Genomic DNA, 17904 nt, shown 5'->3' with positions numbered 1-17904 from the left:
TCCGCATTCGAAGTGCACTGCATCATGCATCCCATCCCAAGGGCCGCATTCAATTAGATGCGAAAAGCCGTTTCCGGCGAAAAAGTTTAGCCGATGACGTCATTTCGCCAGGTGGAAAAGTATCGCCATAATCAATTCCAAATGCTTTTCGTGGACGCAAAAATGCAATGCAATATAATAGGCGAAAAAGATTTGCCTATGAATAGGTGGTGGAAAAAAGCGCGTAATTACGGTTTTGGGGTGCAAACATCGGGAAATCACTTAGCACCCTTGGGACAGCCCCCCAAAGCGTAACTGCGTCAAAATAATCCTGAAAAAAAATGAAGAACACCCCAAAAAATGTGAAAAGCGGGGCCGCGCATGAAAAGTTTTCGCCTCCAAAACGCGCAAAGTCGGCGAAAAGTACATTCCGTCGACGGCTGCAAAATGATCATGGCTAATTTGAATACGGCCCCAAGTAACCAAACCTCAGCCTCGTCCAATCATCTTACTTCTAAAAATAGTTTGCAATACAGTACCTGGACAATGGAGTGAGTGCCCCCAAATAATGGGATCCCTAAGGTCCTACTCTTTGGAAGAAGGGGAGGATAGAACAAATACATTTATATGCCTTTATTTTTTTCTCTTATTTTAATATTACGTTTTTTTATTATAGTATGTTATGCCTTTAAGAAATAATTGATCACGTCTATGTTTGGCATTATGCGTTTGGTGACTATAGAGGAAATAGATTGGGAAAAAAAACAGGTGACGACCAGGAAATGTGTAAATTGTAAGTGGAAATATTGTCCAAGGGGAAAATATAAATATAGTTATGTAACAACTGTAGTTCATTGTACTCCAGTATTAATATGCCCATTATTCTCTTTTACACCCCGTGGCACCATCACGCTCCTTCAGGGCCAGATTAAGCCTTAGAGGGTTCCGGGGCACTTAAGAAAGGAGATAGGGCACTTAAGACTTCTGGGCCTCCCCCCACTTGTCATCAAGCCTTTAGAATATGCTCGGGACTGCACAGTGCAACAATCTGCTCCGGCCAGGCGTGTTTGTGTGGGGCTGCTGCAAGGGGGGTCCTGGGCACTGTGCCCGATGCCTCTACCTTAATTCCACATTACACTCCCTCAACCACATTCTATGGACCTCAGCTGTATCCACCATCTACGCATTACCTACCACTCCTGTATAACACTACCACAACAACTAGTGCCGGCTTATAGACGGGATGACCGGGGTGGTCACTCAGGGTCCCCTACACATGGAAGGCCCCCACAGGCCACAGCCATAGTACCGATGGTGCCTGTTATGGTCGCCTAAAGAGGTGACTGGATCCTGACCCGAGTCCCCTCTCTCCGGCGATACCTGTTTCAGGGGCCAACACCTGGCAACATCACCTAGTCAGCGACAGAGACAGATGAGATTGAGACAAGTTAACCACTTGGGCAGATGAGCACAACATGGAGATGGAGGGTGATGTGAGCATGATACAAGACTTAGGGGTAAATTTACTAAAGTGAGAGTTTTTAGAAGTGAGGCCCTGATTTAGAGGCGATCGCTATTTGCGAGTGCTCGTTCTGAAACAGGGCGGGACGTTTTTTTTTTTTACCTGACCACCCACAGCTTTAACGGGTGGCCTGGCGATGGTCGTGATTATCACAACCATTGGGCTTGCGACGAGACCCTTGTGGTAGGGTCTCGTCCACCGCAAGCCCCAGTGAACTTCCTGCTCTAATAGAGCAGGAAGATCACCACTGACATCACGTGTGATGTCAGTAAGGCCGCCCACAAATGGCAGGCGTTCCTTCGAGAACGCCTCCGTTTGTGCAGCCACCCCCCCCCCCCGACCCGCCTACAAAACGGGACGAGCTGTCGATCAACATCAACAACCACCCCGTCTTGTAGCGAGCTCCGGAGCAAATGATTTCTCACTCGCTCCGGGGCTCGCGCACTGCCCGGCCATCGACCCGCTTGCAAGTGCTATGCGCTCGCAAGCAGGTCTGAATCTGGCCCTTAGTTTTAAAAGTGATGTTGCCCATAGCAACTAATCAGATTCTAGCTATTATCTTCTAGAAGGTGCTAGTTAAATGTTAAGTAGAATCTGATTGGTTGCTATGGGCAACATCACTTTTAAAACTTACTTCTAAAAACTCTCACTTTGGTAAATTTACCCCATAGACGGGAGTTGAGAGCACAATACAAGCCATACATATAGGGGGGTGTCACAGCATATTATATTGTCAATCTTATTGGCGGGGGCCTACACAAGTTAGTTGCCCTTGTGCCCCCCACATACCTTAATCTAGCCCTGACAACAACCACCTACAATAGGATAAGTATTGCTTTATTTATTTCTTGGCTTACTAGGTGGAAGAACCCATGTTAGCAGAGCACATACACAATCTTCCTCACCAGCAAAGTGCAATAGGGTATCCCTAACAAAACAGTACTATAGAACTAGCCCACACAGGAGCAGGTACACAAAGAAAGCTATTACGTATTTTAAAGCCAGGGACCACTGCGGATCAAGCATCACTGTTGTGGGAATTAAAGAGTTATTATTACTCTTTAGAATACATTTGCAATTAAATAGTTCATTAGCCTCATGCTGCGACTGAGATTTCCTTTCACCTACTTAGCAGAATAATACAGTGAATTCTGTATCTCATCCTTCTATCTGGCTTCCTTCAATATCACTATACAATATGAAATTCACTGGTGTTTAGACTAAACAGAAAAAAAAGCCTATTCTAGTCCTGTGTATTTTCAGGTCACACATATACCTATGTAATAGGAAGGTCATTCATTTAGTGTAGGACAGGGCAGTAACTAGGGCAGTGAGATGTGGGCATTACAATGCAAGGGGCGCTGTTCGGTGGCCACCTCTGTGAATTTTCCTTTTTAATCCAACTTGCTGGGATTCTAGTGGCTGGCCCCTCTGCTGTAAGTAGCCACCTTGCTCCATATGCTAAATAGCGGATGAGAGATGCATCTCTGCCTTTCTTGCTACCTGATCCCAGACTTCAGCTCTAGCTCTCTGGTTGCCTCATCCACCATTCCACCTCCATTCATATCACCTTCCATCTCCTCGCTGCTGCCACCTCATGTCCTCTACTCTCATTGCACCTAGCCTAATAAGGAATCTATTTACTAAGCCTTGGATGGAGATAAAAGTACCAGCCAATTAGCTCCTAACTGCCATGTCACAGGCTGTGTTTGAAAAATGACAGTTAGGTGCTGGTTGGTTGGTACTTTATCACCGTTCACTTCATCTCCGTCCAAGGCATAGTAAATAGACCCCTAAGTGAGAAAGGCAACTCAGCAGCTGCTATCTCAGTGTTCAGCCCCAAATGTGGACATTTCCGACAAAAAGAAATGAGAGGACTGGATTTCACAGCACAAAATAAATCTGTATAAAGAATATTAAATACTTAATATTGATATATGTTGATCTGGTAAAAATATAAATTCCTCTACACATCAATATGCCACGTTAATGCTTTTATAATTACTGTATCTCTCATTGCATACTTACTGCCAACTGTATTTGTCTGCATACCTAGAGCTCTGCTTTCACCTCATAAAGGGCCAGATGTACTAAGCTCTGAAAAGTGATAAACTGGAGAGTGATAAACCACCAGCCAATCAGCTCCCAACTGTCATTTTTCAAACACAGCCTGTAACATGACAGTTAGGAGCTGAGTGGCTGGTCATTTATCACTCTCCAGTTTATCACTTTTCAGAGCCTAGTAAATCACCCCCTCAGTGAATACGCATAGTAGGAATGGACATCGGAAGCTAATGGTTAGCAACCACAGATGTCCCTGGTTCGATGGAAATAGTTTTTACATTCGATACCAGGTTTGCGATGGTTGCTAACCATCGGCTTCCGATGTCAATCTGATGTCTGTAATAGTCAAAATCAGCTGATGGTCATGATGTTTGCTCCTTTGCTCAGGCTGTGGGATCCTAAGGTTTCCACCACCTGACCCGGTGCTGGTCACTCCAGAGGCTGGGAATCTGCTCCGGCCCCCACACGCCACAGCATGTCAATCATGCTGCAGCTTGTGGAGGGGGGGGGGGGTCTGAGAGCCTGATTCAGAGGAAATCACTGTTTGCGAGCGCTCGCTTTTTAAAAAGAAATCCGCCTTCAGGCCGCTCGCATAGCTGTGGTACATCACGAATGATGTCAGTAGGGACGCCCACAAACGGCTACAAAACGGGGCGAGCTGTTGATCAACATCGACAGCCACCCCATTTTGTAGCGAACCACGAAGCGAGTGAAGTTCTCACTCGCTACGGGGCTCCCACACGCGCATTGCGCACGCCGCGCGTGCTCACTGGCTGACCATCGACCCGCGGGTCTGAATCAGGCCCTAAGAGCGAAATCGCAGGACCTATTCTGCACATGCGCAGAACCAGCTCCTGCGTAGGCGCAGACCCCCTAATCCTCGGAGAAATACGCTCATCATCGGATGAACATACATCTCTAAATCAGGCCCGATTGTAATGCACCAAGATTAAAAAAATGGGCACAATATGTACTAGGTACACATGAAAATTATTTAGCATGGTTTGTAACATATTGCATGAGAAGTGGATTCAAAAGGCAACCCCAGTATACAATAAGTAGATGTTATTTATTATATTATTATTATTACTATTATTATTATCATTATTATTATTATTATTACTATTATTATTATTATTATTATTATTAGTAGTAGCAGTAGTAGAGATAGTATATATTATTATTACAGGTTGAGTCTCCCATATCCAAATATTCCGAATATTTTTAGCATGACTATAGTGAAACCTTTGCTTTCTGATGGTTTAATGTACACAAACTTTGTTTAAAGCACAAAATTATTAAAAATACAGTATACAATAACCTGCAGGCTGTGTGTATAAGGTGTACATAATACATAAATGCATTCTGTGTTTAGATTTGGGTCCCAGTCCCAAGATATCTCATTATAGTATGCAAATATTCCAAAATACAGAATATTCCGATATCCAAAATACACCTGGTCCCAAGCATTTTGGATATGGGAGACTCAACCTGTACATACAACAATAATAGTATTTACAATATTTAAATGTGTGTTCTTTGGAGGACTAAGGGCCTGATTCAGAGCTGCTCGCTGCTGGCGAGTGCTCGCTCTGAATCAGGGCGGGGATTTTTTATTTTATTTTTACTTCAGGCTGCTCGCTAAGCTGTGGTTGACCACCCACAGCTTTAGCGAGTGGCCTGGAGGTGGTCGCGATTATATCGCGAACATCGGGCTTGCGAGGAGACCCTGTGGTAGGGTCTCAGCTCTCACAAGCCCGAGTGGACCTCCTGCTCTCATAGATCCCCGTTCGGGGCCGAACGGCGGCCGCCTGATGTCGGATTCTCACTAGAGAATCCGACATCAGATCTCCTCGCGTGTAGGGCAGAGCGCAGTGATAGCGCTCTGCCCTACACAGACACAGACACACAGCCGCCAGCGGCAGCTGTGTGTTTGTCACAGCAGCCAATGAGAGTCACACAGGCTCTCATTGGCTGCTGTACGGAGGGAGCCGGCTGGAGCTCACACATGAGCTCTGTCTTCCGGCTCCCTCCTCAGCGTGTGACAGAGCGGACGGCGCGGGAGCGGGGATACAGGTAAGTTTTTATTTTTTATTTTTTTATTTGTGCCAGGGCCGGGGGCACTACTGGGGGGGGTCTGCACTACTGGGGGGGGTCTGCTACTGGGGGGGGCTATACTACTGGGGGGCCATACTACAGAGGGGCCTGCTACTGGGGGGGCTATACTACTGGGGGGGGTCTGCACTACTGGGGGGGTCTGCTACTGGGGGGGCTATACTACTGGGGGGGCCATACTACAGAGGGGCCTGCTACTGGGGGGGCTATACTACTGGGGGGGGTCTGCTACTGGGGGGGCCATACTACTGGGGGGGATCTGCACTACTGGGGGGGGTCTGCTACTGGGGGGGCTATACTACTGGGGGTGCCATACTACAGAGGGGCCTGCTACTGGGGGGGGCTATACTACTGGGGGGGGTCTGCACTACTGGGGGGGGTCTGCTACTGGGGGGGCTATACTACTGGGGGGGCCATACTACAGAGGGGCCTGCTACTGGGGGGTCTATACTACTGGGGGGGTCTGCTACTGGGGGGGCCATACTACTGAGGGGCCTGCTACTGGGGGGGGCCATACTACTGGGGGGGCTTACTACTACTGGGGGGGGCTGCTACTGGGGCAGCCTACTACAGGGGGGGCCATACTACAGGGGGGGCCCATACTACAGGGGGGGCTACTACTGGGGCAGCCTACTACTGGGGGGGGGCTGCTACTGGGGCAGCCTACTACTGGGGGGGCCATACTACTGGGGGGGCCATACTACTGGGTGGCATGCTAATGGGGGGCATACTACTGGGGGGGCCTGCTAATGAGGGCATACTGCTGGGTGGCATGCTAATGGGGGGCATACTACTGGGGGGGGCCTGCTAATGGGGGGCATACTACTGGGGGGCATTCTACAGGGGGCACTGCATAGTGGACCCTACTACTAAGGGGACTGCATAGGGGCACCACTGCTGGGGGACATTGTGTAAGGGATACCGCTACTGTGGGCATTGTGTAAAAGGGTCACTACTGTGGGCATTGTGTAAAAGGGGCACTACTGTGTGTCGTAACATAAATAAGAGACACTACTTTATGGTGTAATGTGAATCAGGCCCTATGTGCGGTGTAATGCTAATAAGATTGTGCACTGTGACTCCTAGGGCCGTAGCCCACTTTGTAAACAAGTACTGTGACTCTGCTGGCCGTACCCCACTGGGTGGGTGCACTACTTTTCATTTCTGCCACTGCTGTGTGGCAATGTGTCATAGATGTGCTTTATACTGTGGTGTCTGTGTCGTTGTGCCGCTGCTTTGTCGCTTAGTAACCAGTCAGCTCACTGCAACCTTTGGCCAATAATGTTGAAAACAATATTATAAGCTGTGATATGGTCTAAGGCCCTCAATCAGAGCCGTACGCTCTGAGCAGAGCGCACGCTCTGAATGAGGGCCGGGCTCCATTTTCATGGAGCGTCCTCCTGGACGCTCGTATAGCTGTGGGTCACCACCCACAGGCTATACGAGCGTGCATTGTGATGGTCGCGATGGTCGAGACCATCGCGACCATCGAATTTGCGAGCCGGAGCCTGCGGTTGAGGTTTTCAACCGCAAGCTCCGGAGTGATTTTGGCTCTATCAGAGCCAAAATCACTCCCACTGACATCACTAGTGATGTCAGTGGGCCGGCTTTTGATGGGAGGCGTTCCCGTGGGAACGCCTCCGTCAGGGAGGCACGCCCCTGGCACGCCCACCAAAGGGGGCGTGCTGTCAATCAACATTGACAGCACGCCCCCTTTGATCGGACACACCGAGCGAAGGACTTTCCTTCGCTCGTCGCGTCTGGCGCATGCGCACGACGGAGCTCCCTCCGTCGTGCGCATGCTCAGTCCATAACATCGACCCACTTGCGAGCGGACAGCCGCTCGCGAGTGGGTCTGAATCAGGCCCTAAATTGACTGGAAATTAATGTTATTGAGGTTAATAATACTCTAGGAAGAAAAAAAAGACCAATTTATGTGATTTTAGCTTTTTTTGTCAATTTTTGTAAAAAAATCCAAATCCAAATCCAAATCCAAAGCCAGTCACCGCAGTTTGGCAAATCTAAATCCAAAGCCGGACGACGAATTAGAACCAAATCCAAATACGGCAAAAATGGTCCAGCGCACATCCCTAATATCGACACGCTTGCGAGTGCTGTGCGCTCGCAAGTGGGTCCGAATCAGGCCCTAGTCCAGGTACACACTATACGATGTATCTTGCAATTTTCGTACTTTTGACCAATCTGCACGACCTCCATATAGTGGGTGTACCCCTAATCTGCCGTTCTCACTGGTTGTTCATTGCATCATCCCATTGGATGCTCTGTTCGCCCAATGGAACAATTCCACGGATGACGTGGTGTTGTTACATGAGGCATGTGCACTGTGTACGGCGATGTGATATATATCATTACATTACATCTCTACTCCACTGGCTGCACACATTCAGGTGTGTACTCAGATAAAAGGGTAACTGCTTCTAATAAGTATCAATGGTTAGGAGCTGGCAGGCTGCCTAACTCCACTGTAGTGAAAGCAGGGCCATCTCTAGGGGTGTTCGACCAGTGCAGTCGAACAGGGGCACCGCCCATAGAGGGTGCACCCCTCCCCAACAGTACTGTCCCGCTGTTCCATCCGTGGGCCGAAGTGGCCCACGGGTGGACAAATCGGGAGGTTGGGGACCCCACCACCGCAGCTGTGCGGCGGTACCGGACCCCGGAGTCTGAATGGATGCAGCGCGGCATCCATTCGGTGACAGGAAAGGGCTGGGGGAAGCCCAGCTAGTGAGGCCCCCCTCAGTCTGACATTGTTTGGAGGCGTGTCATGCAGGCACGCCTCCAAATAACACCACGTAGGAGGCGCACGATGTGTGGGCGCACTAGAGAGAGCTGGCACAGGGTGCTCCGACCCCTGGAGCCGGCCCTGACTGAAAGTATCCCAGCCAACAGGAAGGTTCAGAGTCGTGTTATCTCAGGTCGACCTGCTTTCTGCGAGGCGGCGATGCATAGTGATGATATATCGCATAGCCGTACATACTGCACAATCTGTCGTATGGCAACATGATACAACGTTACATGATTAATGTGACAACACTGCACGGTCCATGGCATCGTCCTATCTGATGTGCAGTACATCAGTCGGGAAGATACAACCAATCATTCGCAAGGTCGGGCAGTAAATGATAAAGTGTGTACCCAAATCTAGGAGCCTCTTCATCATCATAATTAAGTACCCAAACTGCCGTGTGTTGCAGCGATGGATACATAATTACCGGGGCTCTGAAAAGTATTTGTTCCCGCGTTACAGTAACACTGCTACTTACTGTGGGGTCTAGTTACTAAGCAGTGTTAGGAGGCAGAGTGAAAAGTGATAAGGTGCCAGCCAATCAGCTCCCAACTGTCATCTCACAGGCTGTGTTTGAAAATGACAGTTGGGAGCTGATTGGCTGGCACCTTATAACTTTTCACTCTGTCTCCTAACACTGCTTAGTAAGTGGACCCCTGTATGTGTGCAATGTGCATGTTCCAGTTCTGAAGGGGCCTCTGCTTTTACTAGAGCAGAGCAGAGTCATTGGAGAGAATGGGGTGAGCGTGGTGGCTACAAAGGGATGGGGTCCACCTGGCATTACCAGGCACCAGTGCACGCACACACAGAATAGCCCCCCTGCCACCAAAAAATCCCCTACCTGCACATTTGAGAGCTACGCAATGTTCCGCCCTCGTCTATAGCAGCGCCACAATCTTTGCCACAAATCTGCCCATTACGTAAATGACATCACCAAGCCCCATGCAATCTGGCATCATGTTTGCTGTTCCATCTGTTCTGTCAATCCTCGTTTAGTTGGCATTAAGATATAAAAGCCGTGGCAGAATCGAGGACAGTCTATTGAGCCAGGGTGCCGGCTAGTAAATCCTATTCAACTGATTTATATATTGTCATTTACAAATGGAATCACTGAATTAACTAACCGTCATAAAACAAACTGATTAATTCTTTCTATGAGTATGGAAATATTTGCACGTTGCTATGATGAAACGCTATGGCTGTTCTTGGAAATAGAAATAAAATAGAGCATTAAATTACCTTTCAAGAACTTTTCTTGCAATAGACTGGAAGGTTTTATCACGCAATCAATAGTTACATAATCCGTGTTATATGAACCGTCTTTCATAGAGAGGGAACATTGAAACCTCAGTCTTCCTGCATTAGTTTGACAAGAGTCTCTCGTCCCTACTCAGTGCTGTTATTAACTTACAGATAGTTAAATTGGCTACATATTGGTAAGCAGCCACTTTCACTCCAAGGGTTGGGTATGGGAGATTGGCAGTCGGGATGCTGGCTGTCAAAATACCGACAGCGGCATTCCGATGTGCAGAATTCTGACAGGGGTTAGGGCTAGGTGCCTAACCCTTACCCACCTCCGGGGGTGCCTAACCCTAACCTCCCACCCCCTGCAGCATAACCCCAAATATTGGAGGCAGTCGTGGAGGAAGCAATCAGTTGGCAGGAAAGGCGGCATTCTTTTAAGAAGTGAAGAGTGTGGGCAGGAGTGTGAAGGGAGATAAGGTCAGAGATGTATGTAGGAGAGGATGGGGTGAGGGCTTTGTAAGTGAGTGCGAGGAGCTTGAGTTGGGTTCTGAAGGGGAAGGGGAGCCATTGTAGGGCTTATAGGAGAAGGGGTAGATGTAGTACATTTGGAGAGGAAGATGAGCCAGGCTGCAGCATTGAGGACAGATTTGATTGGAGAGAGGTTGGAGTCAGGGAGGCCAGATCGGAGGAAGTTACAATAGTCCAATCTGGTGATGACCAGTGAGTGGATGAGTCTTAGTAGCAATATTTGATCCTGGAAATATTTTTAAGATGGAAATGGCAGGAATGTGAAAGGTTCTGCTGTGTGGTTTGCAGGATAGAGAGGAGTGGAAGGAGTCAAGGATAACTCCAAGACAGTGCACTTGGGGGCAGGATGAGATGGTTGTGCTGGCAATAGATAAAGAGATTGTGGTAAGTGAGGTTATGCGGGATGGTTGGAAGACGATTAGTTCTGGGACATCCAGGAAGAGATTGCAGAGAGACAGTTGGAGATATGAGGAGAGAGGCGGAGAGGTCATGGGAGGAAAGGTAGATCTGATTGTCATCAGCATAGAGTTATATTGGAGGCCAAACAAGCTGATTAGCCTACCTAAAGAGGATGTATAGTGGGAGAATATGAGAGGTCCAAGAATAGAGTCTTGGGGAACACCTACTGTTAGTGGAGGTGAAGGGGAAGTGGAGTCATGAGAGGAGACAGAGAAGTAACAGTCAAAGAGGTAGCAGGACAGCCAGGAGAGGGCACTATCATGTAGACCAAGGGAGTGAAGGATTTGCAGGAGGAAATACTGATCCACTGTGTGTGTGTGTCAAAAGCAGCAAAGAGGTCAAGAAGAATGAGCAGAGAGTAGAGGCCCTTGAACTTGGCAGCAAGGAGGTTATTGGTGACTTTCATCAGGGCAGTTTCAATGTAGTGGAGAGGATGGAAACCAGACTGAAATGTGTCAAGCAGGGAGTGGGAGGAAAGAAAGGTGTTAAAGTGATTGTAAGCAATATGCTCCAGGAGTTTGGAGACAAAAGGGAAGAGAGAGATGGGTCGGTAGTTGGAGAGAGTGTTAGAATCAAGGGTAGGTTTTTTTAAGAATGGGGGAGGCAAAGGCATGCTTGAATGCAGAAGGGACAGTGCCAGATGAGAGGGAGAGATTGAGGAAATGGGAAAGATGGGAACAGGCAAAAGCAAAGAGGTAGTGGAGGAGGGCATAGGGTCAAGGGGGAAGGTGGAGATGGGAGACCAGATGAGGGCCATGACTTCATCTCCAGATACAGGGAAAAAGGAAGTCAGAGCTGGCAAGATGGATGGGGCGGGATAGGCTAGCAAAGGAGGGGGCGGGGTGCTGAGGGTCGGCGGGGATATGATGCCGATGTATGGAGTCAATTTTAAAAGTGAAGTAGGTGGCAAAGCCAGGGGCAGAGATTGAGGAGGGGAGGCTTGGAGTAGGTTGGCAGAGAAGTGAGTTGAAGGTGGCGAAGAGATGCTGGGGGTTTGAGGACTGGGAGGAAATTAGATTATTGAAATATGACTGTTTGGAGAGGGAAAGGCAGCACTATAGGATGAGAGCATACATTTGAAGTGGAGGAAATCTGCTTTAGAGCGAGGATTTCCTCCACTGTTGCTCAGCGGTACATGAACATTTTTGTAAGTAACTGCTGCATATAGAATGCCAGGGTTGAGGTCTGGATCTGCGAGGGTGAGTAGTGATTGCCAGAGCAACAGATTCAACAGCAGAAGTAAAGGAGGCATTGTACAGGGATGTGGCTTTTCAGGGAAGGAGAGAGAGACACAGTGGAGCTGATTTTGACTTTTCCAGGTGACGACGGCTTCCTGCTTACGTCGTTATGAAAACCTGCCCGTGTATGCAGAAAATCCACACGACTGCCTGTGGAAGCCTATCCTGCCCACTGTTTTCCTATCCACAGACCTAGCTGTCATTAATAGTATCTGAACTTGCCCACACTCCAATGCTGGCTGCAAAATATCTGTCTGAAACAGGCACCCCACCTCCGTACACACGTTGCGATCAAACATGAAAGTCGGCTTTCACTCCCACAACACTCCTACAAGACGAAAGTTAATTCACAAGGTCATTGCCAAGCATACCCATTTCAGAGATAGTGTGGTCCGTCGAAGGATAAATCAATCCGTATGCTCTAGTCAACTCAGTCCATGCGCTTGAGTCTGATTTGGCGCAGTCATGATTTTTTTCTTTGGCGAAAGCGCAATACGCTAAAATATGCTAGATCCGTCCGCATTGCCACTACTATCCAACTCAGAATCAGTCCAAGTAAATGTAGAATTACGAAAATAGAGAACAATAAAAACATGCCATTCTGCTGACACTAGACAAATACAACAGTGTACAGTATGTCTGTGAACCAGTTAATACCTTAACATACTTTTCCTTTAGAGGCTGCTGCAACTTTCAATTTATCAAACGTTTTATTATTACATGTTAAAGTGTAATTTAAAATGTCACAGTAAACACCAACATAAACAGCTATTTACTTGCAATTCTTTTGAAAACGTACAATATATAACATTTTAACTTTTTGTCTATTAAACCGTAATCTATAAATAGCTGAACAAAAAAAAAAATTTGATTAAAATAACTCATGGAAAACTAATAAAAACATTGAACTCCAAAATGATTAAAAAAAAAAACCATTCACCGTCAGACTATTTTAATTTACAACAATTAAAAGAAACAAAAAAATCCACATAAATTTCAGTTTTGAATAAAGCCGTAAATTATAAATCTGTAATAGATGTATAAGACTTTTCCTGCGTGGATATTTTGTTTTTAAAGTTAGAATTGTGAAAATTAATAAGAATCTCTACAAAACGTCATTGTAAGGAATTTTTTTTATAATATAACGTATTTTTGAACAATGAGTATTAAAGTGTGTTTAGCGGGATTTAAGAATGCTAATTGAACACCTGATTTTGGCAGCAGAGCGTACGAGGCCTTAGGGTTTTAAACAATCATTAAGTTGTACAAAAAAAAATAACCTGAAACATATTATTTTAAATTGTGTTGGATACCGGATATTATTTTAAATTGTGTTGGATAATTACAAACCGCAATTCACCCAAAACAGATTTGGAAATAAGAGAGTTCTTTTGAAATTTATATTTCAGTGTTGTTTCAACCTCATTGAAAGTCATCACAAATGAACGTGTTTCATTAATGCAATTGTACCAATGGAATTCTGCCAAATGTTTTTGGAAAACGTATATTCTTACTCTTTTTACCTCTGTAAATCTGGCAAGACACCTTCAGATCAGTCTACATGATCACATCGCCACCCAGGGATGGCAGCCAATAACTCCACAAAAGTTGTTCGTCAACCTTTTTGTTTTTCTCTACATAGTTTAATTGATCCAAACGAATGTCTCTCATTGCCATGAAATTCCACACGTATGGCGATCTCAGGCCACATTGTCTTACTAAATTATCAAGAGGGTGGTTTGCAATGAAGTATAATTTATTTATTTTTCATTTAATGAACAATTTATAGATTGTTAGCTTGCGAGCAGGGCCCTCATGCCTATATGTCTGACCTAGTCTTGTTTTATTAGTGTTTATTCCCAATTGTAAAGTGCAACAGAAAATGCTGCACTATATTATTAAATAATAATAATAATAATAATAATCATTAAAAAAAATTACATTATATTTAAGGTCTTATTTCTATGTTCCTCCTCTTTCATATATAGATATGGAGCTGTCAGCCACTGATCATAATTATCAATAGTCACATCTATAGGTCACATTGCTACAAAACACAAATACAACAGGAAAATGAGGAGTGGTATTTTAACAAAGCAATATATTGCAAAAAACCAACATAATGCATGCATTTATTAATACATTCCAAAATAAAATTAAGCTGCACTTTACAGAAAATAAATATTTTATTGACATGCACATTAATTATTACTACAGTATTATAATTCTCGGAGATATACAGCATTTGCGAGGTGTGATTAAACTACTGCAATTGGTTCAAAGTTCGGGTGCCATTATAAACTTGTTTGACACTTTGAAGATCAGATAGACCAGCAGTAAGGAGTTAACATAGGACTGCCAAGCATGATTGCTCAGTTAAAAGAGGAGGCAGATTGCATTCTATACAAACCTATAAGCCCTGGAATATTCTTTTACACTCTGTGAGCATGATCGACTGAAAACATTATTGATTTCTGATTACTGAGCCATTGAGCGTAGCAGAACTGATTATTAAAATGAAATTAGGACAGGCGTCTGACTTTCAGCGGTGAAACCATCTCTTGGCATGGGTCCATTAACCAGTTCGGGGTTGACAGATGCCCAGGACATTATCACATACTGTACAGCAGTCTTACCTTTGTTAGACGTGTAAAGGACCAAGAGGGCAATCAGTCCGCAGGTCATCAAAAAAAGCAGCACGGAGAGACCGATTTCGATGATGCTCCATGATTTTTTTACAGATTTATTTGATTTCTCCACTATGTCCATTTGGCTCTCAGATTTCCCCATTATTGTAACTCTTCAAAATAGAAGAAAACAAAAAAAAAAGGATATATTTAGATATAGGGGTATTGCCAGCTTAAAGCCAGCTGAAAAGCTGGTGGCACTAACATGAACACCTGGCGAGGACTTAGTAGAGAATGAAAAGACGGTGAGAGAGAGATGGAGAGAGAGAGAGAGAGAGAGAGAGAGAGAGAGAGAGAGAGGAGAAAGAGAGGGAGGGAGGGAGAGAGAAAGAAAGAAAGAAAGAAAGAAAGAAAGAAAGAAAGAAAGAAAGAAAGAAAGAAAGAAAGAAAGAAAGAAAGAAAGAAAGAAAGAAAGAGAAAAAGAATGAGAGAGAGAGATGGGGAGAGAGGGAAGGGAAAGAGAGAGTGAGGTGAGAGAGAGGGGAGTAGAGAGAGAGGTGTTCGTAATAGTGCAAGGATGCAATCACATCACAGGAGTAGAGAGAGAGGTGAGAGAGAAGGAGAGAAAGAGAGAGAGAGAGAGAGAGAGAGAGAGAGAGAGAGGTGAGAGAGAGGGATGTAGAAAGAGTGAGAGAGAGGTGAGAGAGAAAGAGAGAGAGGTGAGAGAGAGGGGTGTAGAAAGAGAGAGAGAGAGAGGTGAGAGAGTGGGAGGGAGAGAGGTGTTCGTAATAGTGCAAGGATGCAATCACATCACAGGAGGAGAGAGAGAGAGAGGTGAGAGAGAGAGAGAGAGGTTTAGAAAGAGAGAGAGAGAGAGGTGAGAGAGTGGGAGAGGGGGAGAGAGGTGTTCGTAATAGTGCAAGGATGCAATCACATCACAGGAGGAGAGAGAGAGAGAGGTGAGAGAGAGAGAGAGAGAGAGAGGTTTAGAAAGAGAGAGAGAGAGGTGAGAGAGTTGGAGGGGGGGAGAGAGGTGTTCGTAATAGTACAATCAATCACAGGAGCAGAGAGAAATGCAAGTACACTGAAAATGTGTATAGTGACACATGCAAGGCTCCGACAACATAGCAATTACACAGGCAGTAGGTTAATAAATACATTATAGGTGAAGAAAAGTATATTATGAAACACAATGTATAATACAGCAATAAGCTAAATAAATTCCGAAACAAAGAATAATAATTACATATATTTTTCCATTTGATTGTCCACAATTTTGGGGGCTTCATTTTCCATCTCCACAAAGTCTATAAAGTAATATAAGTTAGTAAAAAAATCAATTTTTTTTCTCCTCTATATCCTTGCAGAGTGCCCAGAGATTAAATACTATAGAGAGATGAAATGGTGCTGCTGGCAGATTGTATCCAGAAAATGAGCCTGATCTTCTTCCTGAGACCTCATTGAGACAGGGGGTCTATTGATCCTTATAATAACCACGGTACAGTATCTCTGTGCATTTAAAACCACATTGTGATTCCTCCCTCATACAGGATCCATGCTGACTGTTCCAGAGCTTGATTTTCTTCTATCAGAAATCAGACAGCCCTATTATATATTACATTAAGGAAAGGTCTGCTCCTTAGCGAGTTACTATAGCAAACTGTCCCTTTTTCACCTCTGCTAACTCCTCATAAAAACTTCTGTGCTCAAATGAGCTGTTTGGAGCTTGGAGCAACTATATGATCAAGAGTGGGTGGAGAACAATATTTAAAAAGACAGAAAAAGAGGAGGAATGGGGAGGGAGTAAGCAGAAAGCTGCACAAATTCCACCGTTGAAAACTAATAATTTGCTTTTACTCTCGAACCAATGCACTTGTATAGGACGGTAGTGTCATTACTTAGTAACAATCCCTTTTCAAGATCAATGTATTGCTGCATTTAAGTTTTTATTTTGTTTAGGTTAAATACACGTAGAGCAAAGTATCCCAAATGATTTCAGATAATCCTGCTGAGCCAGGATAATCTAATTGACACAACTGTTAAGGACAGTAAGAGATATCAACTTGGGAAAACTTATGTTCTCTCATCAGCAATTGCAAAAAAACAATAAAAACAATTCACAGATTCTGTGATTTTTTTTTCACTGATTTAAAGATTCCCCAATCTGCACTCATACATTACAGATATTGTTCAGTGATTTGCAGATTTGAAGTATTGATAATTTACTAGTCAGTAGTCACATGTAGAAAATTTAATGAGAGGCCAAAAGGCCACCCAAACTACAGAATTGCATGTGGCAGGTGAGTTTGAGAGAAGCCATGCTCAGATCATTAAGATCTGTGCAGGCTTCATTAGGTTAAAATGGAATTGAATGGGTAAAATTGAAAAACAAAATGCATGGGATCCCCTTTCCAATTAGTAACCAGCCCCTGACCTCTCAGCCTGGTACTGGAAAATAAGGGGGAAAAAACAATGTGGGCTTACCCCTAATTTCAAAACAACCATCACCAGGCTGAACCAGCTGAGGTGGTACTGCCATAGCAGGGAGACACACAGCATGGGGTTACCTGCCATCACATTAACCAGCCCCAAACTGGTCAGTCCGGGACTGGATTTCCTTGTAATGTGGCGACCCCAAAAATAAAATACAGTAGGCCATTCCTTGCACCCCTGGTGGCGATGGGTGTGGGGTGGGTGCAGAGCTAATGGTATTGAAAGAGTTAATATTGTTATTTACAAGTGGACTACAGGTACCAGCAGGCCTGCCCACAAGTTCCAGCATACCCGGACTGGCACCTATAGTCCGTCTGTAAAGAAAATATTCAAATAAAGACAGTACACCGAATGTTTTAGTCTTCTATTGGACACATCTTCACGTGGTGGGCATCGGCCTATTTAAGCTCTTTTGAATAGTATCCCCCATCCTCCAGGACTTCCGGCGTCTTCTTTCTTCAGGAGCTCTTTTCTTCTCCATTAACGCTGATGGACTCCCCCTGCGGCTTCCTTGAGCAGTGGAAACACATCACCGTTGAACCTATGGCCGCTGGCAAACTCAGCAGTAATGGCTGACGAGGACTGGATATTGTCTCATTGCCATGCTTGCCTGCAGTCTCCGCCAGATCCCGCTGCATTGGAGGACGATGCCGGGATCTCTCTGGTTCCAGCCCACCACCACATCAGCTCCCCTGCATAATAGACATCAGTCTCTCAATTGTTGTATCGGTGAAACAATCAGTCAATCGGCCAATCATCGCAATACACTAGCAATCTTAAGCCCCGATTGGTCGCAGAAATGAAACATGTTAGACAACATGATTTTGTGAT

General features: G+C 45.3%; 1 protein-coding gene across 3 annotated transcripts in view; it reads right to left on the bottom strand.

Annotated features, from left to right (window-relative positions):
- Nucleotides 1–17904, bottom strand: part of MMEL1 (membrane metalloendopeptidase like 1) — a 225961-nt gene that overhangs the window by 152050 nt on the left and 56007 nt on the right. For 2 of the 3 annotated variants that reach the window (XM_088442865.1, XM_088442866.1), the window contains exon 2: nucleotides 14590–14753. In XM_088442865.1, coding sequence (XP_088298991.1) covers nucleotides 14590–14743 — 154 coding nt within the window. In that variant the 5' untranslated portion in view covers nucleotides 14744–14753. Of the gene's footprint in view, nucleotides 1–14589; nucleotides 14754–15826; nucleotides 16273–17904 lie in introns of those variants that run through there. The other variant, XM_088442864.1, reaches the window with a different exon arrangement.

The sequence above is a fragment of the Taudactylus pleione genome, unplaced genomic scaffold, assembly GCF_031769625.1.
Source record: "Taudactylus pleione unplaced genomic scaffold, aTauple2 ptg000318l, whole genome shotgun sequence".
Taxonomy (NCBI): Eukaryota; Metazoa; Chordata; class Amphibia; order Anura; family Myobatrachidae; genus Taudactylus; species Taudactylus pleione.
The sequence above is the reverse complement of the archived record's forward strand: the minus strand, read 5'-3'. Positions and strand labels throughout refer to the sequence as shown.